Below are 25,090 nucleotides of genomic sequence, written 5' to 3' on the forward strand. Positions count from 1 at the left end.
GACATTCACAGTGACTTTTATCTCCACGACAATACATCGACGAAACACTTTAGCTACGGAGCTAACGCGATAGCATCGTGCTTAACTGCATATAGAAACAAAATAAATAAATCCCTGACTGGAAGGATAGACAGAAGATCAACAATACTATTAAACCATGGACATGTAACTACACGGTTAATGCTTTCCAGCCTGGCGAAGGTTAACAATGCTGTTGCTAACGACGCCATTGAAGCTAACTTAGCAACTGGACCTCACAGAGCTATGCTAAAAACATTAGCTATCCACCTACGCCAGCCAGCCCTCATCTGCTCATCAACACCCGTGCTCACCTGCGTTCCAGCGATCGACGGAGCGACGAAGGACTTCACCCGATCACAGATGCGGTCGGCGAGACGGAGGAAGTTAAGTTGAGTTCGGCGGCTAGCGCGTCTGCTATCCATCTCTGTCCTCCTGGCTGTGTTGCTGTAGTCCGCCGCTAATACACCGTCCCACCTACAACTTTCTTCTTTGCAGTCTTCATTGTTCATTAAACAAATTGCAAAAGATTCACCAACACAGATGTCCAGAATACTGTGGAATTTTGTAATGAAAACAGAGCTTTTTTGTATTGTATTCAATGGGGTACCAATACTTCCGTATCAACCGTTTACGTCACGCGCATACGTCATCGTACATAGACGTTTTCAACCGGAAGTGTGGCGGGAAATGTAAAATGTCACTTTATAAGTTAACCCGGCCGTATTGGCATGTGTTGCAATGTTAAGATTTCATCATTGATATATAAACTATCAGACTGCGTGGTCGCTAGTAGTGGGTTCGAGTCCCAAAAAATCTGTGTGCCAATCGATCAATTTAAAAGCTATTTGGCAGACTCACAGATAAATGTGTAACGTATACTTTTTGCAGCGGAGTGTAAATTTCGATATTAAGATACTACGTCGTGAGTGTATAGTGGTGATGAATACACACACATCTACTTTATTTGTAATGGTCGCTTTTTAGGCTTTTTTCAAAAGAAAACAAATGTGACTTTTCAATGACACTCATGTTCTACACATTTTGATGGCTGATCCAGTGTTGATACTGGATGATATCATCTTCAATCTGAAATTGAGCTTTCTTCAGTTTTAGTCAAGTCATTGACAGAAGGTAAACATGCTAGGCTGTAGGCTACTAGGAGCTAGCAGCTACACAACAGCTAAGCACTTAAGCGAGACATAGGTAATATATTGCAGTGTAAAAAGAAGACATTTGTCACTATGAACACATCATTCTAGTTACCAACACATACAAAGTCTCCGAGGCAGAAGCGTAGTAGGAAGTATCCAGCATCAAACGTGTCCGCATCATTTACTTTACGGCATCTTGAGCTTAAAGGAATGACCACAAAGTTTTCCAATAAAACTAATTAGCACTCCACTTCAACTTAAAGACAGCATAGGTACATTCCTGAGGGTTAATAATAAATAGTTTGATTCAAGAACTCCTTCATTCTGCACTCCATTCAGCTGTATAATCACTGGCCATACAGCAATAGATGATATCTGTCTATTACCTGATGATATCAGTCTATTACCTGTATAAAACACTGGCCATACAGCAATAGATGATATCTGTCTGTTACCTGACACCTGACATGTTAGCTACCTCTCTTTCTTTATTATGTACATTTTCTGCTGGATCTACTCTCTATTCTGTTACATATACTGTAATATTGTACATGGTCATTGTTATATATTGTATATATAATATAAACATATATCAGTATATATCATATACTGTACATATATTATGTAAATATTACATATATGTTATATTTTATATTGCTACTAAGGTACATTTTATACCTGCATTATGCTTTCCATCCTTACACTTTCCATCCTTTGTAAGTGAGCTACTGGGTGGAACAATTTCCCTTGAGGATTATTAAAGTTTGTCTAAGTCTGAGGTCAGTGTTCTGTTTGACTATTTTTACTTGATCAAACCTTTTCTAGCATTCCACACTACTAAATGATACGTACTATGATCACATTAATATCAGTATCGGCCAATACTCAACTATTAGTATATATTAGTGCATATACACATGTGTATATGCACACATACATATGTATATGTATATATGTATGTGTATATATATATATGTGTGTATATATGTATAATAATGTGTATGTATATATGTGTGTATATATGTGTGTATATATATATATATATATATATATATATATATATATATATATATATATATATATATATATATATATATATATATATATATATATATATATATATATATATATATATGTATGTATGTCTTAATTAGATTATCCAAAAAAATAGTGCTCGATACCGTGGTAGAGCGTAATATGTATGTGTGGGAAAAATCACAAGACTATTTCATCTCTACAGGCCTCTACAGGAGAAATCTCCTGAGGATTGAGGAAATCCCTCATGAAACAGGCCTGTAGAGATGAAATAGTCTTGTGATTTTTTTCCCACACATACATATTACGCTCTACCACGGTATCGAGCACTATTTTTTGGATAATCTAATTAAGACATATATATATATGTATATATATATATATATATATATATATATATATATATATATATATATATATATATATATATATATATATATTATGTATGTGTGTATATATTAGGGCTGCAACTAACAACTAATTTGATAATCGATCAATCTGTCGATTATTACTTCGATTAATCGACTAATAATCGGATAAAAGAGACAAACTACATTTCTATCCTTTCCAGTATTTTATTGGGGGAAAAAACAGCATACTGGCACCATACTTGTTTTGATTATTGTTTCTCAGCTGTTTGTAAATGTTGCAGTTTATAAATAAAGGTTTATAAAAAAAAAAAAAAAGTAGCCTCTGCGCATGCGCATAGCATAGATCCAACGAATCGATGACTAAATTAATCGCCAACTATTTTTATAATCCATTTTAATCGATTCGTTTTTGCAGCCCTAGTATAAATATATATATATATATATATATATATATATATATATATATATATATATATATATATATATATATATATCTATATATATATATATATATAGATATATATATATATATATATATATATATATATATATATATATATATATATATATCTTCTTTTTTAAATCTTTTTTACTAGTCTATTCTAGTAGTATTAATCCTCCAGCAATGAAACTTTAGTGATGTTTCCATTGGTTTTGTTCTAATTGTCCCCGCTACCTCCAGCGCCGCACCATGGCCTCACCCCCGGCGAAAGGGAAGGAGGTGGTCACGGTCACAATGGCGGAGGATGCCAGTGGGAAGCTCTCGGCCGTGGAGAAGGAGGAGGATGAACGTGTGCTGGTGACGGTGCATCAGGCCAGGTTTGCAGCCACACGGCGGCGGGCGATATCACCGGCCGTGACAGCGCCACCTTTCTTTTCTTTCTGACGTTTCAGGGAGGAAGTCCTTGCTGCCGCTCAAGTGGAAACAGAAGATCCCAGTAAAAGCCATGACCTGTCCAGCCAAGAAGCTGTGATTGGTACTTTAGAAGAAATAAGACCTTTGCAGTAAAGATGGAGGGGAGTTTGACTTCTTGTGTCTGCAGTGAAGTTGACAGAGGAGGTGGATGTGGAAGCTGATGTCTTCTACCCCATCACCTGTGGCGACAGCAAAGCCACGCTGGTGTGGAAGAAGTTTGTCTGCCCGGGGATTAACGTGAAATGTGTGGAGGTAAGTCAAGGTGAACAAGTCCACACCACATGTTCTTCAAAATATTGACATACACATGAATACCAACAACTTATATGGGACAGTTGATGGACGGTCTTATATTGAACATTATTGATTTATTTGATGAACTATTCCAAATAAGGACCATGCAGGAGAAAAATATATTTATGTAAACATTTTCATTCAAATGTAACTTCCTCTGACTATAATCCTTCAGCTATCAAGGCGGAAAGGAAAAGAAATGTAAACAAAATTGTCAACACTTAAAGGTGTTAAAATCATGAATATGTAAGAAATGCTTGATAAAGTGTAAGAAAATAGTGCAAAGTGTGAACATGCAAACATAGAAAGCTGAGAAGAACTATTTTCTGCAGCTTTAGTGGCAGGAAGTTACAGCTGTGCTCTAAAGGGTGAGCTAAGGTGGTGTGGTATTAGTGGTGTTGCCTTGCATCATGTACACACCACATTGGTCTGACTACGGTCCTTTTTAAAAAAAAGTCTGTCCAGGTGACTTTTCCTCTTTTGTCCACAATTTCTTCATTTGGACTTTCTCTTCTCACTCCATGCAAAGAACCAACCAAACTTTGATAGTTGATACTGTCTCCTGATTGTCTGCTAGCGTGCCACGCCCACTGATCACTGATCACTTCCTGCGTGTCTTTGTCCATGCAACCAACCTTGCTTCCATACGTCACTTTTCTTCCCACAAAGAATTAGAAAAAAACATCAAACGTTTTATTGAACGCATTTTTATTGATATCGATTACGTGTCTATCGCGGTATGTATTGATATTGTTTTATTGGCCCGCCCAGCCCTAACCGTAGCGTGCTAAACCTCTTTTTTGGTAAGTTGAACATGAAATAATAACGAATGCATCCTTTTAAAGCAGTTGTTAGTACATTATTATGTAACATGACTAGACTTTGGCTGGAAGTACTGGCAAATATTCTTCAATGATGTACTGTATCAATAAATCTAGGTATTTTTGCATTTACCCTAAATTCCGGACTATAAGCCGCTACTTTTTTCCTCCGCCTTGAACCCTGCAGCTTATAAAACAGTGCAGCTCATTAATGGATTTTTTTCGCTGCCAATCATAATGCAAATAGTTTAATAACAAATAAATACAAAAACAAGCAAACACACTGCACAAGTGTGTTATTGTTTGTGCTATGGCGCCATCTTTTGGATGAGTTCACTCACTGCAGATGCTGCAGTGCCATTCTTTTCAGAGCTTTCAACCGGAAGTAGAAGTGCCATTCCGGCGTCAAGCCGTCCACTTCGTTTCTACTTGCAGGGGTACTTTATTCATCACTCCAAGCAACGTTCGTAAGTTTTACAATATAACTAAAACAATTCTTATTCATCACTCCAAGCAACGTTCGTAAGTTTTACAATATAACTAAAACAATTCTTATTCATCACTCCAAGCAACGTTCGTAAGTTTTACAATATAACTAAAACAATTCTTATTCATCACTCCAAGCAACGTTCGTAAGTTTTACAATATAACTAAAACAATTCTTATTCATCACTCCAAGCAACGTTCGTAAGTTTTACAATATAACTAAAACAATTCTTATTCATCACTCCAAGCAACGTTCGTAAGTTTTACAATATAACTAAAACAATTCTTATTCATCACTCCAAGCAACGTTCGTAAGTTTTACAATATAACTAAAACAATTCTTATTCATCACTCCAAGCAACGTTCGTAAGTTTTACAATATAACTAAAACAGTTCTTATTCATCACTCCAAGTAACGTTCGTAAGTTTTACAATATAACTAAAACAATTCTTACTTACTAAATCGTCCTATGTGTGATGTCTGGAGTGTTTTCATGCATATTTCTACGTGCTATCGTAATGTATTCAAGCCAGCGCCGGTGCGGCTAATCTGTATGGAAATGGCATTTATTTTTTCCCCAAATATAGTGGGTGCGGCTTCTATACCGGTGTGCTCTACAGTCTGTAAAATAGGGTAATTCAAAGGTCAGAGATTTAGGAGCAGTTTTTAAGTTTTGTTTAATAAGATATTTGTGTAAGACCCACAACTGATCAATGGTCATCAAGATGATTGGACTATTATATGTAGTCTGGGTGTTAAAAACAATGTGCATTCTAACCGAAAAGCGTGATAACATCCCAACTTTGGATTTGGTGAAGTGTTCCACTTCTACTGTATGTAACAGTGTGTGTCTCAGTCTCTGTTTCTGGTTTTTTTGTTTCTCCACTCGGGCTGCGCCCCGCCCGGGCTGATGTACCAGTTGGTTGGGGGGTGCATAATAAATGAACATAACATAATATCATGGACAACTGTGCTTGGCAAAGTTACTTTCAGTCTTCTACAATTAAACTTGTACCTCTTTTACTCCGGGTTTCTTCATGGAAACTTGGATCTTCTTCTTTTTCTTCATAAACCCAAGTCTTTACTGACTGACCTATCATTGTTAACATATATATATATATATATTTATTTATTTATTTTTCAAACATTTCATGTGGATTCATGTTTGGATTCATCTAAAAAGTGCTTTGTTTGTCTTTTTTAAGTTCAACGAGCAACTCATCAGCCCAAAGGAGTTTGTATGCTTGGCAGGCAAGTCCACCTTGAAGGACTGGAAAAGAGCCATTCGATTCAACGGCAACATGCTCAGGTCTGGATCAAATATTACTTTGTAATCAATAGCGCAGGTTATTTTACTAAGGCGCCTGTGCCAAAACATAGTTCTTCCATCCCTTTCTGTTTCATGAGTGGAAACCAAAATTCTTCCATCTTATTCTGTTATGAGTGGCAACCAAAATTCTTCCATCTTATTCTGTTATGAGTGGCAACCAAAGTTCTTCCATCTTATTCTGTTATGAGTGGCAACCAAAGTTCTTCCATCTTATTCTGTTTTATGAGTGGCAACCAAAGTTTTTCTATCTTATTCTGTTTTATGAGTGGCAACCAAAGTTTTTCTATCTTATTCTGTTTTATGAGTGGCAACCAAAGTTTTTCTATTTTATTCTGTTTTGTGAGTGGCAACCAAAGTTATTCCATCTTATTCTGTTTTATGAGTGGCAACCAAAGTTTTTCTATTTTATTCTGTTTTGTGAGTGGCAACCAAAGTTGTTCCATCTTATTCTGTTTTGTGAGTGGCAACCAAAGTTATTCCATCTGATTCTGTTTTATGAGTGGCAACCAAAGTTTTTCTATTTTTTTCTGTTTTGTGAGTGGCAACCAAAGTTCTTCCATCTTATTCTGTTTTATGAGTGGCAACCAAAGTTTTTCTATTTTATTCTGTTTTGTGAGTGGCAACCAAAGTTTTTCTATTTTATTCTGTTTTGTGAGTGGCAACCAAAGTTCTTCCATCTTATTCTGTTTAATGAGTGGCAACCAAAGTTCTTCTATTTTATTCTGTTTTGTGAGTGGCAACCAAAGTTCTTCCATCTTATTCTGTTTTATGAGTGGCAACCAAAGTTCTTCCATCTTATTCTGTTTTATGAGTGGCAACCAAAGTTTTTCTATTTTATTCTGTTTTGTGAGTGGCAACCAAAGTTCTTCCATCTTATTCTGTTTTATGAGTGGCAACCAAAGTTTTTCTATTTTGTTCTGTTTTGTGAGTGGCAACCAAAGTTATTCCATCTTATTCTGTTTTGTGAGTGGCAACCAAAGTTATTCCATCTTATTCTGTTTTATGAGTGGCAACCAACGTTCATCCATCTTATTCTGTTTTGAGTGGCAACCAAAGTTCTTCCATCTTATTCTGTTTTTTGAGTGGCGACCAAAGTGTTTCTATCTTATTCTGTTTTATGAGTGGCAACCAACGTTCATCCATCTTATTCTGTTTTGAGTGGCAACCAAAGTTCTTCCATCTTATTCTGTTTTTTGAGTGGCGACCAAAGTGTTTCTATCTTATTCTGTTTTATGAGTGGCAACCAACATTCATCCATCTTATTCTGTTTTATGAGTGGCAACCAACGTTCTTCCATCTTAATCTGTTTTATGAGTGGCACCCAACAGATACACAAGTTAATTATGCACAGTTCTGCCATCTTCAGAAAGAGCATTTCATTGTTCTGCCTGTCACTCTTCAAGTAGATGAACAAAATACCTGTACTAGGGCTGCAGCTATCAAATATATTCTTCTAAAAAGTCCTTCAATGAATCAAGTAATGGGTTAAAGAGCAATTATAAATACACAGTTGATGGAGCTGCTTCTCTGTTTGTAATAGGAATCAAGTACTTTTCATTGTCTGTGCCATCACAGCATGGACTATTAATAGGACTATTGTCATTATTACACTTCAACCTTTTCCAGGCCAAGGGCCTCCAAACTGGTGGAGCAGTACTTCTATATCTTGTATGAAATTGTCTTTCAAATTAAACTGGTCCTAAAGTACCTAGCTATTGTGCAATACTCCCATATTGAAATAATATAGTATAACGCTGCTAATGGCCAGCTGGCAACTAGCACCATAATTGCTAAATAACACTTGGTGCGCTAATCACTAGCTGACAACTAGCACGCTAATTGCTGTCTGAAAACTGGCACACTATTCACTAGCTGACAACTTGTGCGACCTACTCAGTGGCCTAGTGGTTAGAGTGTCCGCCCTGAGATGGGTAGGTTGTGAGTTCAAACCCCGGCCGAGTCATACCAAAGACTATAAAAATGGGAGCCATTACCTCCCTGCTTGGCACTCAGCATCAAGGCTTGGAATTGGGGGTTAAATCACCAAAAATGATTCCCGGGCGTGGCCACCGCTGCTGCCCACTGCTCCCCTCACCTCCCAGGGGGTGAACAAGGGGATGGGTCAAATGCAGATTGTCACATTTCACCACACCTAGTGTGTGTGTGACAATCATTGCTACTTTAACTTTAACTTATCTTATCGCTAGCTGAAAACCTGTGCGCAAATCGCTAGCAGACACTTACTACACTAATTGTTTGCTGACAAAGGATGCGCTAATTGTTAGCGGACAACTGATGGTCTAATTGTCAACTGACAACTGGTACGCTAATCGCTAGCTGACAATTGGGCCATTAATTGGAGCTGACGACTGGCGCGCTAAGTGCTATCTGACAACTGGCGCATTAGCTGACAACTTGCACGCTAAGCGCTAGCTGACGACTGCCGCCCTAATGGCGAGCTGACAACTGGCACGCTAATGGCTAGCTGACGACTATACTTCTACTGTACTTATTTGTAGCATTAAGCAGTGATTATTTCAGCATGTTTTAATGGCTAGCTGACGACTATACTTCTACTGTACTTATTTGTAGCATTAAGCAGTGATTATTTCAGCATGTTTTAATGGCTAGCTGACAACTATACTTCTACTGTACTCATTTATAGCATTAAGCAGTGATTATTTCAGCATGTTTTAATGGCTAGCTGACAATTATACTTCTACTGTACTCATTTATAGCATTAAGCAGTGATTATTTCAGCATGTTTTAATGGCTAGCTGACGACTATACTTCTACTGTACTCATTTATAGCATTAAGCAGTGATTATTTCAGCATGTTTTAATGGCTAGCTGACAATTATACTTCTACTGTACTCATTTATAGCATTAAGCAGTGATTATTTCAGCATGTTTTAATGGCTAGCTGACGACTATACTTCTACTGTACTCATTTATAGCATTAAGCAGTGATTATTTCAGCATGTTTTAATGGCTAGCTGACGACTATACTTCTACTGTACTCATTTATAGCATTAAGCAGTGATTATTTCAGCATGTTTTAATGGCTAGCTGACGACTATACTTCTACTGTACTCATTTATAGCATTAAGCAGTGATTATTTCAGCGTGTTTTAATGGCTAGCTGACAACTATACTTCTACTGTACTCATTTATAGCATTAAGCAGTGATTATTTCAGCATGTTGTAATGGCTAGCTGACGACTATACTTCTACTGTACTCATTTATAGCATTAAGCAGTGATTATTTCAGCATGTTTTAATGGCTAGCTGACGACTATACTTCTACTGTACTCATTATAGCATTAAGCAGTGATTATTTCAGCATGTTTTAATGGCTAGCTGACGACTATACTTCTACTGTACTCATTTATAGCATTAAGCAGTGATTATTTCAGCATGTTGTAATGGCTAGCTGACGACTATACTTCTACTGTACTCATTTATAGCATTAAGCAGTGATTATTTCAGCATGTTTTAATGGCTAGCTGACGACTATACTTCTACTGTACTCATTTATAGCATTAAGCAGTGATTATTTCAGCATGTTTTAATGGCTAGCTGACGACTATACTTCTACTGTACTCATTTATAGCATTAAGCAGTGATTATTTCAGCATGTTGTAATGGCTAGCTGACAATTATACTTCTACTGTACTCATTTATAGCATTAAGCAGTGATTATTTCAGCATGTTGTAATGGCTAGCTGACAATTATACTTCTACTGTACTCATTTATAGCATTAAGCAGTGATTATTTCAGCATGTTTTAATGGCTAGCTGACAATTATACTTCTACTGTACTCATTTATAGCATTAAGCAGTGATTATTTCAGCATGTTTTAATGGCTAGCTGACGACTATACTTCTACTGTACTCATTTATAGCATTAAGCAGTGATTATTTCAGCATGTTTTAATGGCTAGCTGACGACTATACTTCTACTGTACTCATTTATAGCATTAAGCAGTGATTATTTCAGCATGTTTTAATGGCTAGCTGACGACTATACTTCTACTGTACTCATTTATAGCATTAAGCAGTGATTATTTCAGCGTGTTTTAATGGCTAGCTGACAACTATACTTCTACTGTACTCATTTATAGCATTAAGCAGTGATTATTTCAGCATGTTGTAATGGCTAGCTGACGACTATACTTCTACTGTACTCATTTATAGCATTAAGCAGTGATTATTTCAGCATGTTTTAATGGCTAGCTGACGACTATACTTCTACTGTACTCATTATAGCATTAAGCAGTGATTATTTCAGCATGTTTTAATGGCTAGCTGACGACTATACTTCTACTGTACTCATTTATAGCATTAAGCAGTGATTATTTCAGCATGTTGTAATGGCTAGCTGACGACTATACTTCTACTGTACTCATTTATAGCATTAAGCAGTGATTATTTCAGCATGTTTTAATGGCTAGCTGACGACTATACTTCTACTGTACTCATTTATAGCATTAAGCAGTGATTATTTCAGCATGTTTTAATGGCTAGCTGACGACTATACTTCTACTGTACTCATTTATAGCATTAAGCAGTGATTATTTCAGCATGTTGTAATGGCTAGCTGACAATTATACTTCTACTGTACTCATTTATAGCATTAAGCAGTGATTATTTCAGCATGTTGTAATGGCTAGCTGACAATTATACTTCTACTGTACTCATTTATAGCATTAAGCAGTGATTATTTCAGCATGTTGTAATGGCTAGCTGACAATTATACTTCTACTGTACTCATTTATAGCATTAAGCAGTGATTATTTCAGCATGTTTTAATGGCTAGCTGACGACTATACTTCTACTGTACTCATTTATAGCATTAAGCAGTGATTATTTCAGCATGTTTTAATGGCTAACTGACGACTATACTAAGGCTGAAACGACGCGTCGACGTAGTCGACGTCATCGGTTATGTAAATACGTCGACGCCGTTTTTGTGCGTCGACGCGTCGCATAATTACGTCACACTACCGTCATGGCGGAGCGCAAAGCAGACTGTGCGAGCGAGGGGAAAAACGCACGCCAAAAGTCGTCAAAAGTGTGGGAGTATTTCAATACACAGCCTAATAATGTTGTTGTATGCACAGTGTCGAGCGTAAATGGCCTATCATAGCAGCACAACGGCTATGAACGAACATTTGAAAAGAAAACCATCAACCATCAACTAGTCAATCGTCCGCGTTAGCATACGTTGTCATCATTACACAAAAACATGAATGTGTCATTTGTATCTGCTAGGGGTGTAACGTTATGTGTTTTGTATTGAACCGTTTCGGTACGGGGCTTTCGGTTCGGTACGGGGGTGTACCGAACGAGTTTCTAAGCTAAAGCTAACTTTAGCTGCTAAAGTCTTAACAAGTTGCTTTGCTCCTTCTGCGGCTGCCTCTGTCTCAGCACGCAGCATTGTCCCACCCATACAACCATCTGATTGGTACACACGCAGCATTGTCCCACCCACACAACCATCTGATTGGTACACACGAAGCATTATCAGCCAATCAGCAGTGCGTATTCAGAGCGCATGTAGTCAGCGCTTCAGCGTGGAGCAGATAGGTGTTTAGCAGGTGACCATCAGGCAGCGGACTCTCCCCAAATGATAATAAACACCTCCCAGTCAACTACTAGTAACATCACTATGAGCCCGTTGACCTTCTAGAAATATAAACTGCAGCTCAGCTCACTCGCAGTCCTGGCTTGAGGTGAAGGCTAATTAGCTCCCAGTTCCAGCCACATCGACCCCTTCTGAGCGCCTATTTTCAGCTGCTGGGAATATTGTAAACAAGAAAAGAAGCAAAGCAAGTAGACATGCTAACCTTTCTTCATTACAACTGTTAGTCACTCACAGGAATGAGTAGAATTGGTTATTGTGTACTGTGTTGGACTGGATGTTTATTTTGCACATTTTAAAAGCAATACTTAATGTTTACAGTGCTCCAGAATATTTAGATTGGCACTTTTTTGTATTGATGTTTATCTTTATTTTTGCACATTTTAGCAAATAAGCAATACTTTCACTTTTGTTGAAATGTTTACACTTTTGTTACAGAATATTTGGTTTTGCACTTTTTTGTATTGGATGTTTATCTTTATTTTTGCACATTTTAAAGCAAAATAAGCAATACTTTTACTTTTGAAATGCTTATACTATTGCAAAATATTAAGATTTGCACTGGATGTTTACTTTTATATTTGCACATTAAAAAGCAAATAAGCTACTTTTAATTTTGTTAAATGTTAAAAGTTTTAAATGTTTACATTGTTACAGAATATTTTGTCATGTTGTTGTCAATGTTGACTGAGTGGCCATACTTTTTTTTTTGTAAATAAAAGCCATGCCTTTTGAAAAAACTGGCCTACTTTTATTTTTTCATCTTCATTTTAAATAAAATAAAATAAAAAAATAATCGGTAAAAGGAAAAATAATCTATAGATGAATCGAAAAAATAATCTATAGATTAACCGATTAATCGAAAAAAATAATCTATAGATTAATCGATAGAAAAATAATCGTTAGCTGCAGCCTTAGACTATACTTCTACTGTACTCATTTATAGCATTAAGCAGTGATTATTTCAGCATGTTGTAATGGCTAGCTGACAACTATACTTCTACTGTACTCATTTATAGCATTAAGCAGTGATTATTTCAGCATGTTGTAATGGCTAACTGACGACTATACTTCTACTGTACTCATTCCTCAGGAAGATCATGGACTCCGGCGAGCTGGACTTCTACCAGCACGCCAAGGTGTGCTCCAACACGTGCCGCAGCACCAAGATCGACGTGGTGGGAAACAAAGTGTCGGTCAGCTCCGATCAGTCTGCTGAAGCGGCCTCGTCCACGTCCTGCTGTGAGTAGACCATCTTGCGTAAACCACCAAGTTTGTCCTTTTAAGACCACACAAAGTGTAAGAAAGGTTTTCCTCCTATGCTGTGTTGCATGTGCTACAGAAGCAGTGTTTGGCCTTGGTGGAGGTCTGAGTAATGGCGCACAAAGCTTTGTGAAGACTGGCTCTATTAGAACTGGTCCTTGGTCTAGGTCTATGCGTCACAAGCTGCTTAAGGAGTGTTCCCATGACCCCTTTTTTTGTCATCATCATCTTATTTATTATGTTCTGGCCTTGTATTCTTTTTCAAAAGCTTTTAATATTTATAATTGCAGCAGAGTGCAACTGTAGTATAGGTTTCCAAATATGTTGTCCCTCTTATACACCAGATGTTCTGGACTATAGAACTGACAACGATACATTCCAGGAAAAAATAGTTTTCCATATATTAGCCGCACTGGACTATAAGCCACAGATGTTTATGTTGTGAAATGAGTTATTTACATAAAAATATTCTGTAAATGTTTATTTACATACCTGAATTGTTTCCAGACGGTATCTGTAACAGGGCAGTAAAACGGCTGATCAAACAAAACAGAAGTCGTGGTCATGGACACACTAGCTGCGCAAGCTAGCTCTCCAATCAGCTAAACAGACTCAATAACTCCACACTGACGTTTTGGTGAATTTACTGAGGAATTTGTGAAAGTGAAACAATACAAAAAGAATGTCTTTGTTAGTTATTAATACTGGTGAATATATTAGCTCATGCTAACGACGCTCGCTAGATGACATTATGATAAAAACACTCCTACAGACATCACACAGGGGACGCTTTAGTAGGTAAGACTTGTTTTAGTTATATTGTAAAACTTCCAAGTGTTGCTTGGAGTGAAGAGTGGAGTAGAAACAATATCCAGTCACAAACATGTGACTGCGTCGTGAGCTTCATTGAATCACCAAATAACCAATTACCACCACTCCACTTCAATTTAAAGACAGCTAAAGTTGATTCCAGATGTTAATAACAAATGATATTGGACCATTGTTCTCTGTTTGACTCATTTGACTGATATCAGATCAACATCGGTATGGGATGAGAAAAGACAAGACGTTAAAGACCATGTTGTGTTTGCGTTGCAGTGAATGGAGGATGTGCTTCAGAGGAGCCCTCAGAGTGGGTGACGGCCATTAGAGGTGATTCCTCATGTCAGGTGCAGAAAGTGTGATGGTGGATGACCGCTTGTTTGCTTGTCTGTCGCCAGAGGACTCGCTAACATTCTGGCGTGCAGTGAAGGAGGCGGGACTGCTGGAGGAGGTCATGGAGGACTTCCAGAACGACCTGCAAGACGTGCTAAAGGGGCTGCAGGAGAGAGTGTCCCAGCCGCCGCTGCAGGTCAAAGGTTAGAGCGCCACAGCGCAGTGGTTGACTTGTGAGGTGCTGATGCTTCCTGTGGCTTGTTTTGTCAGACGCTGCTTTGCTGAACAACATCGTGCAGAACTTTGGCATGCTGGATCTGGTGAAGAAGGTTGTGAGCAGTCATAAGAGCCAGATGGATCAATACAGAGAGCAGTACACCAACAGCCTGGCTGGTCAGTCTTTCCTCATTCATAATAACACTTCCACAACAGCCTGGCTGGTCAGTCTTTCCTCATTCATAATAACACTTCCACTGCTACTTGGCTGGTCAGTCATTCATCATTCATCATTCATAATAACACTTCCACTGCTACTTGGCTGGTCAGTCATTCATCATTCATCATTCATAATAACACTTCCACTGCTACTTGGCTGGTCAGTCATTCATCATTCATCATTCATAATAACACTTCCACTGCTACTTGGCTGGTCAGTCATTCATCATTCATCATTCATAATAACACTTCCACAACAGCCTGGCTGGTCAGTCTTTCCTCATTCATAATAACACTTCCACAACAGCCTGGCTGGTCAGTCTTTCCTCATTCATAATAACACTTCCACAACAGCCTGGCTGGTCAGTCTTTCCTCATTCATAATAACACTTCCACAACAGCCTGGCTGGTCAGTCTTTCCTCATTCATAATAACACTTCCACAACAGCCTGGCTGGTCAGTCTTTCCTCATTCATAATAACACTTCCACTGCTACTTGGCTGGTCAGTCTTTCATCATTCATAATAACACTTCCACTGCTACTTGGCTGGTCAGTCTTTCATCATTCATCATTCATAATAACACTTCCACTGCTACTTGGCTGGTCAGTCTTTCATCATTCATCATTCATAATAACACTTCCACTGCTACCTGGCTGGTCAGTCTTTCATCATTCATAATAACACTTCCACTGCTACTTGGCTGGTCAGTCTTTCATCATTCATAATAACACTTCCACTGCTACTTGGCTGGTCAGTCTTTCATCATTCATAATAACACTTCCACTGCTACTTGGCTGGTCAGTCTTTCATCATTCATAATAACACTTCCACTGCTACTTGGCTGGTCAGTCTTTCATCATTCATAATAACACTTCCACTGCTACTTGGCTGGTCAGTCTTTCATCATTCATAATAACACTTCCACTGCTACTTGGCTGGTCAGTCTTTCCTCATTCATAATAACACTTCCACTGCTACCTGGCTGGTCAGTCATTCATCATTCATCATTCATAATAACACTTCCACTGCTACTTGGCTGGTCAGTCATTCATCATTCATCATTCATAATAACACTTCCACTGCTACCTGGCTGGTCAGTCATTCATCATTCATAATAACACTTCCACTGCTACCTGGCTGGTCAGTCATTCATCATTCATCATTCATAATAACACTTCCACTGCTACTTGGCTGGTCAGTCATTCATCATTCATCATTCATAATAACACTTCCACTGCTACCTGGCTGGTCAGTCATTCATCATTCATCATTCATAATAACACTTCCACTGCTACCTGGCTGGTCAGTCATTCATCATTCATCATTCATAATAACACTTCCACTGCTACCTGGCTGGTCAGTCTTTCATCATTCATCATTCATAATAACACTTCCACTGCTACTTGGCTGGTCAGTCATTCATCATTCATCATTCATAATAACACTTCCACTGCTACCTGGCTGGTCAGTCATTCATCTTTCATCATTCATAATAACACTTCCACTGCTACCTGGCTGGTCAGTCTTTCATCATTCATCATTCATAATAACACTTCCACTGCTACTTGGCTGGTCAGTCATTCATCATTCATAATAACACTTCCACTGCTACTTGGCTGGTCAGTCATTCATCTTTCATCATTCATAATAACACTTCCACTGCTACTTGGCTGGTCAGTCATTCATCTTTCATCATTCATAATAACACTTCCACTGCTACTTGGCTGGTCAGTCATTCATCATTCATCATTCATAATAACACTTCCACTGCTACTTGGCTGGTCAGTCATTCATCATTCATCATTCATAATAACACTTCCACTGCTACTTGGCTGGTCAGTCATTCATCATTCATCATTCATGATAACACTTCCACTGCTACCTGGCTGGTTAGTCATTCATCATTCATCATTCATAATAACACTTCCACTGCTACCTGGCTGGTCAGTCATTCATCATTCATCATTCATAATAACACTTCCACTGCTACTTGGCTGGTCAGTCATTCATCATTCATCATTCATAATAACACTTCCACTGCTACTTGGCTGGTCAGTCATTCATCATTCATCATTCATAATAACACTTCCACTGCTACTTGGCTGGTCAGTCATTCATCATTCATCATTCATAATAACACTTCCACTGCTACTTGGCTGGTCAGTCTTTCATCATTCATCATTCATAATAACACTTCCACTGCTACCTGGCTGGTCAGTCTTTCATCATTCATCATTCATAATAACACTTCCACTGCTACCTGGCTGGTCAGTCATTCATCATTCATAATAACACTTCCACTGCTACCTGGAAATATCAAGCAGTCTTTTGGACTGGATTTACATTTTGTGCTAGGACATTTTTTACAATACTCTTTTTGTATTGTCCTTTGCACCATGAGTGGAAAAGGTCGTCTGGATTGGGTCATATAAGTCAATACTGTGCACCTTTAAATGTAAGAACCATATCTTGGAGTTGTCCACATGAGGGCAGCACAGTTGCAGTGATGAGATGTTCAGCTATTTTCAATCAAGCAGTAGACACACTTGACTTATGTGTACTTATTAAGCTTGTGTACTTATTAAGCTTTTAGTACTTATTAAGCTTTTAGTACTTATTAAGCTTGTGTACTTATTAAGCTTTTAGTACTTATTAAGCTTTTAGTACTTATTAAGCTTGTGTACTTATTAAGCTTTTAGTACTTATTAAGCTTTTAGTACTTATTAAGCTTGTGTACTTATTAAGCTTTTAGTACTTATTAAGCTTTTAGTACTTATTAAGCTTGTGTACTTATTAAGCTTTTAGTACTTATTAAGCTTTTAGTACTTATTAAGCTTGTGTACTTATTAAGCTTGTGTACTTATTAAGCTTGTGTACTTATTAAGCTTTTAGTACTTATTAAGTTTGTGTACTTATTAAGCTTTTAGTACTTATTAAGCTTGTGTACTTATTAAGCTTTTAGTACTTATTAAGTTTGTGTACTTATTAAGCTTTTAGTACTTATTAAGTTTGTGTACTTATTAAGCTTTTAGTACTTATTAAGCTTGTGTACTTATTAAGTTTGTGTACTTATTAAGCTTTTAGTACTTATTAAGTTTGTGTACTTATTAAGCTTTTAGTACTTATTAAGCTTGTGTACTTATTAAGCTTGTGTACTTATTAAGTTTGTGTACTTATTAAGCTTGTGTACTTATTAAGCTTTTGGTACTTATTAAGCTTGTGTACTTATTAAGCTTTTAGTACTTATTAAGCTTGTGTACTTATTAAGCTTGTGTACTTATTAAGTTTGTGTACTTATTAAGCTTGTGTACTTATTAAGCTTTTAGTACTTATTAAGTTTGTGTACCTATTAAGCTTTTAGTACTTAAGATTTTGTACTTATTAAGCTTTTAATACTTATTAAGCGTGTGTACTTATTAAGATTGTGTAGTCATTAAGCTTTTAGTACTTATTAAGCTTGTGTACTTATTAAGCTTGTATATTTATTAGGCTTGTGTACTTAAGCTTTTAGTACTTATTAAGCTTTTGTACTTATTAAGATTGTGTACTTATTAAGCTTTTAGTACTTATTAAGCTTTTAGTACTTATTAAGCTTGTGTACTTATTAAGCTTGTGTACTTATTAAGCTTTTAGTACTTATTAATTGTGTACTTATTAAGATTGTGTACTTATTAAGCTTTTAGTACTTATTAAGCTTGTGTACTTATTAAGATTTTGTACTTATTAAGCTTTTAATACTTATTAAGCGTGTGTACTTATTAAGATTGTGTAGTCATTAAGCTTTTAGTACTTATTAAGCTTGTGTACTTATTAAACTTGTATATTTATTAGGCTTGTGTACTTAAGCTTTTAGTACTTATTAAGCTTTTGTACTTATTAAGATTGTGTACTTATTAAGCTTTTAGTACTTATTAAGCTTTTAGTACTTAAGCTTGTGTACTTATTAAGCTTTTAGTACTTATTAATTGTGTACTTATTAAGATTGTGTACTTATTAAGCTTTTAGTACTTCTTAAGCTTGTGTACATACTAAGCTTGTGAACTTATTAAGATTGTGTACTTATTAAGCTTGTGTACTTATTACGCTTTTAGTACGTATTAAGCGTGTGTACTTACTAAGCTTGTGTACTTACTAAGCTTGTGTACTTATTAGGGTTGTGTACTTATTAAGCTTTTGTGCTTATTGAGTTTGTGTACTTACTAAGCTTGAGTACTTATTAAGTTTGTGTACTTATTATTATTATTATTGTGAGGTGTGGTGGGCCCAATTGAAGAGGTAGTGTGGACAGCTCCATGGTAGGATAGTGAGGATAATAGTGTGGACAGCTCCATGGTAGAGTGAGGATAATAGTGTGGACAGCTCCATGGTAGAGTGAGGATAATAGTGTGGACAGCTCCATGGTAGGATAGTGAGGATAATAGTGTGGACAGCTCCATGGTAGGATAGTGAGGATAATAGTGTGGACAGCTCCATGGTAGGATAGTGAGGATAATAGTGTGGACAGCTCCATGGTAGGATAGTGAGGATAATAGTGTGGACAGCTCCATGGTAGAGTGAGGATAATAGTGTGGACAGCTCCATGGTAGGATAGTGAGGATAATAGTGTGGACAGCTCCATGGTGGAGTGAGGATAATAGTGTGGACAGCTCCATGGTAGGATAGTGAGGATAATAGTGTGGACAGCTCCATGGTAGGATAGTGAGGATAATAGTGTGGACAGCTCCATGGTAGAGCGAGGATAATAGTGTGGACAGCTCCATGGTAGGATAGTGAGGATAATAGTGTGGACAGCTCCATGGTAGGATAGTGAGGATAATAGTGTGGACAGCTCCATGGTAGGATAGTGAGGATAATAGTGTGGACAGCTCCATGGTAGGATAGCGAGGATAATAGTGTGGACAGCTCCATGGTAGGATAGTGAGGATAATAGTGTGGACAGCTCCATGGTAGGATAGTGAGGATAATAGTGTGGACAGCTCCATGGTAGGATAGTGAGGATAATAGTGTGGACAGCTCCATGGTAGGATAGCGAGGATAATAGTGTGGACAGCTCCATGGTAGAGTGAGGATAATAGTGTGGACAGCTCCATGGTAGGATAGTGAGGATAATAGTGTGGACAGCTCCATGGTAGGATAGTGAGGATAATAGTGTGGACAGCTCCATGGTAGGATAGTGAGGATAATAGTGTGGACAGCTCCATGGTAGGATAGCGAGGATAATAGTGTGGACAGCTCCATGGTAGAGCGAGGATAATAGTGTGGACAGCTCCATGGTAGAGCGAGGATAATAGTGTGGACAGCTCCATGGTAGAGTGAGGATAATAGTGTGGACAGCTCCATGGTAGGATAGTGAGGATAATAGTGTGGACAGCTCCATGGTAGAGTGAGGATAATAGTGTGGACAGCTCCATGGTAGGATAGTGAGGATAATAGTGTGGACAGCTCCATGGTAGGATAGTGAGGATAATAGTGTGGACAGCTCCATGGTAGAGCGAGGATAATAGTGTGGACAGCTCCATGGTAGAGTGAGGATAATAGTGTGGACAGCTCCATGGTAGGATAGTGAGGATAATAGTGTGGACAGCTCCATGGTAGGATAGTGAGGATAATAGTGTGGACAGCTCCATGGTAGGATAGTGAGGATAATAGTGTGGACAGCTCCATGGTAGGATAGTGAGGATAATAGTGTGGACAGCTCCATGGTAGAGCGAGGATAATAGTGTGGACAGCTCCATGGTAGGATAGTGAGGATAATAGTGTGGACAGCTCCATGGTAGGATAGTGAGGATAATAGTGTGGACAGCTCCATGGTAGGATAGTGAGGATAATAGTGTGGACAGCTCCATGGTAGGATAGCGAGGATAATAGTGTGGACAGCTCCATGGTAGGATAGTGAGGATAATAGTGTGGACAGCTCCATGGTAGGATAGTGAGGATAATAGTGTGGACAGCTCCATGGTAGGATAGTGAGGATAATAGTGTGGACAGCTCCATGGTAGGATAGCGAGGATAATAGTGTGGACAGCTCCATGGTAGAGTGAGGATAATAGTGTGGACAGCTCCATGGTAGGATAGTGAGGATAATAGTGTGGACAGCTCCATGGTAGGATAGTGAGGATAATAGTGTGGACAGCTCCATGGTAGGATAGTGAGGATAATAGTGTGGACAGCTCCATGGTAGGATAGCGAGGATAATAGTGTGGACAGCTCCATGGTAGAGCGAGGATAATAGTGTGGACAGCTCCATGGTAGAGCGAGGATAATAGTGTGGACAGCTCCATGGTAGAGTGAGGATAATAGTGTGGACAGCTCCATGGTAGGATAGTGAGGATAATAGTGTGGACAGCTCCATGGTAGAGTGAGGATAATAGTGTGGACAGCTCCATGGTAGGATAGTGAGGATAATAGTGTGGACAGCTCCATGGTAGGATAGTGAGGATAATAGTGTGGACAGCTCCATGGTAGAGCGAGGATAATAGTGTGGACAGCTCCATGGTAGAGTGAGGATAATAGTGTGGACAGCTCCATGGTAGGATAGTGAGGATAATAGTGTGGACAGCTCCATGGTAGGATAGTGAGGATAATAGTGTGGACAGCTCCATGGTAGGATAGTGAGGATAATAGTGTGGACAGCTCCATGGTAGGATAGTGAGGATAATAGTGTGGACAGCTCCATGGTAGGATAGTGAGGATAATAGTGTGGACAGCTCCATGGTAGGATAGTGAGGATAATAGTGTGGACAGCTCCATGGTAGGATAGTGAGGATAATAGTGTGGACAGCTCCATGGTAGGATAGTGAGGATAATAGTGTGGACAGCTCCATGGTAGAGTGAGGATAATAGTGTGGACAGCTCCATGGTAGGATAGTGAGGATAATAGTGTGGACAGCTCCATGGTGGAGTGAAGATAATAGTGTGGACAGCTCCATGGTAGGATAGTGAGGATAATAGTGTGGACAGCTCCATGGTAGGATAGTGAGGATAATAGTGTGGACAGCTCCATGGTAGGATAGTGAGGATAATAGTGTGGACAGCTCCATGGTAGAGTGAGGATAATAGTGTGGACAGCTCCATGGTAGGATAGTGAGGATAATAGTGTGGACAGCTCCATGGTAGGATAGTGAGGATAATAGTGTGGACAGCTCCATGGTAGGATAGTGAGGATAATAGTGTGGACAGCTCCATGGTAGGATAGTGAGGATAATAGTGTGGACAGCTCCATGGTAGAGTGAGGATAATAGTGTGGACAGCTCCATGGTAGGATAGTGAGGATAATAGTGTGGACAGCTCCATGGTGGAGTGAGGATAATAGTGTGGACAGCTCCATGGTAGGATAGTGAGGATAATAGTGTGGACAGCTCCATGGTAGGATAGTGAGGATAATAGTGTGGACAGCTCCATGGTAGAGCGAGGATAATAGTGTGGACAGCTCCATGGTAGGATAGTGAGGATAATAGTGTGGACAGCTCCATGGTAGGATAGTGAGGATAATAGTGTGGACAGCTCCATGGTAGGATAGTGAGGATAATAGTGTGGACAGCTCCATGGTAGGATAGCGAGGATAATAGTGTGGACAGCTCCATGGTAGGATAGTGAGGATAATAGTGTGGACAGCTCCATGGTAGGATAGTGAGGATAATAGTGTGGACAGCTCCATGGTAGGATAGTGAGGATAATAGTGTGGACAGCTCCATGGTAGGATAGTGAGGATAATAGTGTGGACAGCTCCATGGTAGGATAGCGAGGATAATAGTGTGGACAGCTCCATGGTAGAGTGAGGATAATAGTGTGGACAGCTCCATGGTAGGATAGTGAGGATAATAGTGTGGACAGCTCCATGGTAGGATAGTGAGGATAATAGTGTGGACAGCTCCATGGTAGGATAGTGAGGATAATAGTGTGGACAGCTCCATGGTAGGATAGCGAGGATAATAGTGTGGACAGCTCCATGGTAGAGCGAGGATAATAGTGTGGACAGCTCCATGGTAGAGCGAGGATAATAGTGTGGACAGCTCCATGGTAGAGTGAGGATAATAGTGTGGACAGCTCCATGGTAGGATAGTGAGGATAATAGTGTGGACAGCTCCATGGTAGGATAGTGAGGATAATAGTGTGGACAGCTCCATGGTAGGATAGTGAGGATAATAGTGTGGACAGCTCCATGGTAGGATAGTGAGGATAATAGTGTGGACAGCTCCATGGTAGAGCGAGGATAATAGTGTGGACAGCTCCATGGTAGAGTGAGGATAATAGTGTGGACAGCTCCATGGTAGGATAGTGAGGATAATAGTGTGGACAGCTCCATGGTAGGATAGTGAGGATAATAGTGTGGACAGCTCCATGGTAGGATAGTGAGGATAATAGTGTGGACAGCTCCATGGTAGGATAGTGAGGATAATAGTGTGGACAGCTCCATGGTAGGATAGTGAGGATAATAGTGTGGACAGCTCCATGGTAGGATAGTGAGGATAATAGTGTGGACAGCTCCATGGTAGGATAGTGAGGATAATAGTGTGGACAGCTCCATGGTAGGATAGTGAGGATAATAGTGTGGACAGCTCCATGGTAGAGTGAGGATAATAGTGTGGACAGCTCCATGGTAGGATAGTGAGGATAATAGTGTGGACAGCTCCATGGTGGAGTGAAGATAATAGTGTGGACAGCTCCATGGTAGGATAGTGAGGATAATAGTGTGGACAGCTCCATGGTAGGATAGTGAGGATAATAGTGTGGACAGCTCCATGGTAGGATAGTGAGGATAATAGTGTGGACAGCTCCATGGTAGGATAGTGAGGATAATAGTGTGGACAGCTCCATGGTAGGATAGTGAGGATAATAGTGTGGACAGCTCCATGGTAGGATAGTGAGGATAATAGTGTGGACAGCTCCATGGTAGGATAGTGAGGATAATAGTGTGGACAGCTCCATGGTAGGATAGTGAGGATAATGCTTGGTGTTTGTTTGATGACACAGCTCTGGAGCAGCAGTGTGATGAGCACAGGAAGCGAGCCAAGGAGCTGAAGAGCAAATCTCAGCACCTCAACAACGTGCTGATGAACCTGGCACCTGCCCCCCCCCCGCCGCCCAAGCGCTCCCGATCCAGCCGCTCCACCTCCAGCCCCGTCACCATCAGCCCGGCGCCCACGCAGGTCACGCTGCCTCTCAGCCAGCTGAGCGGCGTGGCACTCGCCAAGCTGCTCACCGTGGCGGGCGCTCCGGCAGCCTCCAACCTCGGCGGGTACACCCTTCTGACCTCGCCGCTCAACGGCTCGGAGCTGGTGGCCGACGCGTCCAACCTGACGGTGCTGTCCACCGTGGCGGGTCAGGAGGGGGCGTCCGCCGAGAGCACCTTTGTCAAAATGCTGGGCCCTCAGTTCCAGCTGCTGACTCTGCCAGCCGCCATACAGGGCCTGGCCGCCACTCAGAACAGCGGCACCCTGGCACAGCCGCTCGGAAGCTTCACGGTGGTGGACGACATTTTTCTACAGGGAGTCCAAGATGAAGAAGGTCAAGCCAATGAGGTGAGAGGGGAAGACAATGATCAGGGATAGTTTGTTGTTGTATTGTTAGCTGAGGAAGTAGTCCTGAATACTGATCCAGACTGCAACTTTTGCAGTTATTTATAGCGCAATGAAACCCTCGGCTCAGTCACCCACTCTCTTTGTCTCTGTGGGTGGAGGTGTAGAAATGAAGCTCACAATCAAAAAAGTTGTCCCATTTCAGATATTTCATGAAAATCTGCCCATAACTTTTTGAGTTTTAGAACTAGCAAACAAACCCCTGGCGGAGGTAATAAATGAAGTTTAGGATTTACTTGAAGCCAAGCTGGTCTCACTCCTTGTTTCTTTCCTGAACTGCCCTCGTGAGGAAGCAACCAAACTAAAGATTATGCAAAGTTATTTCTGTGGATTTCCACTTTCTCATTACAGCCTGTCCGAAAAGAAGTAGGAAGAAACTGAGCTTATTTTAAACCTGACCTCTTTTTTCAAACATAAAGTTAGTTTCAAAAAAATGTTTTCTTTGCAAATCTTTCTTTGGTTTCAATTTGTTTAGTTTTTTCCCCCATTTTTTTTCACTCGTCCACAAAAAACAAAAACATTTGTAATGAGGAAAAAAAGATTTGTAAACAACAAAAGATTTTCAAACTCAAATAAACAATTTGTAA

The 25,090-nt window shown here is 39.4% G+C and overlaps 1 protein-coding gene across 1 annotated transcript in view; it reads left to right on the top strand.

Annotated features, from left to right (window-relative positions):
• Window positions 1-25,090, top strand: part of gmeb2 (glucocorticoid modulatory element binding protein 2) — a 26,309-nt gene extending 1,219 nt beyond the window's left edge. Inside the window, exons 2-10 of the mRNA XM_062052458.1 lie at window positions 3,261-3,397; window positions 3,473-3,555; window positions 3,622-3,746; window positions 6,302-6,405; window positions 13,164-13,312; window positions 14,432-14,485; window positions 14,554-14,691; window positions 14,759-14,881; window positions 23,899-25,090. Of these exons, the coding sequence (XP_061908442.1) occupies window positions 3,270-3,397; window positions 3,473-3,555; window positions 3,622-3,746; window positions 6,302-6,405; window positions 13,164-13,312; window positions 14,432-14,485; window positions 14,554-14,691; window positions 14,759-14,881; window positions 23,899-24,476 (1,482 nt within the window). The 5' untranslated portion in view covers window positions 3,261-3,269 and the 3' untranslated portion in view covers window positions 24,477-25,090. The remainder of the gene's footprint in view (window positions 1-3,260; window positions 3,398-3,472; window positions 3,556-3,621; window positions 3,747-6,301; window positions 6,406-13,163; window positions 13,313-14,431; window positions 14,486-14,553; window positions 14,692-14,758; window positions 14,882-23,898) is intronic.

Source organism: Entelurus aequoreus, linkage group LG07, assembly GCF_033978785.1.
Source record: "Entelurus aequoreus isolate RoL-2023_Sb linkage group LG07, RoL_Eaeq_v1.1, whole genome shotgun sequence".
NCBI classification, from domain to species: Eukaryota; Metazoa; Chordata; class Actinopteri; order Syngnathiformes; family Syngnathidae; genus Entelurus; species Entelurus aequoreus.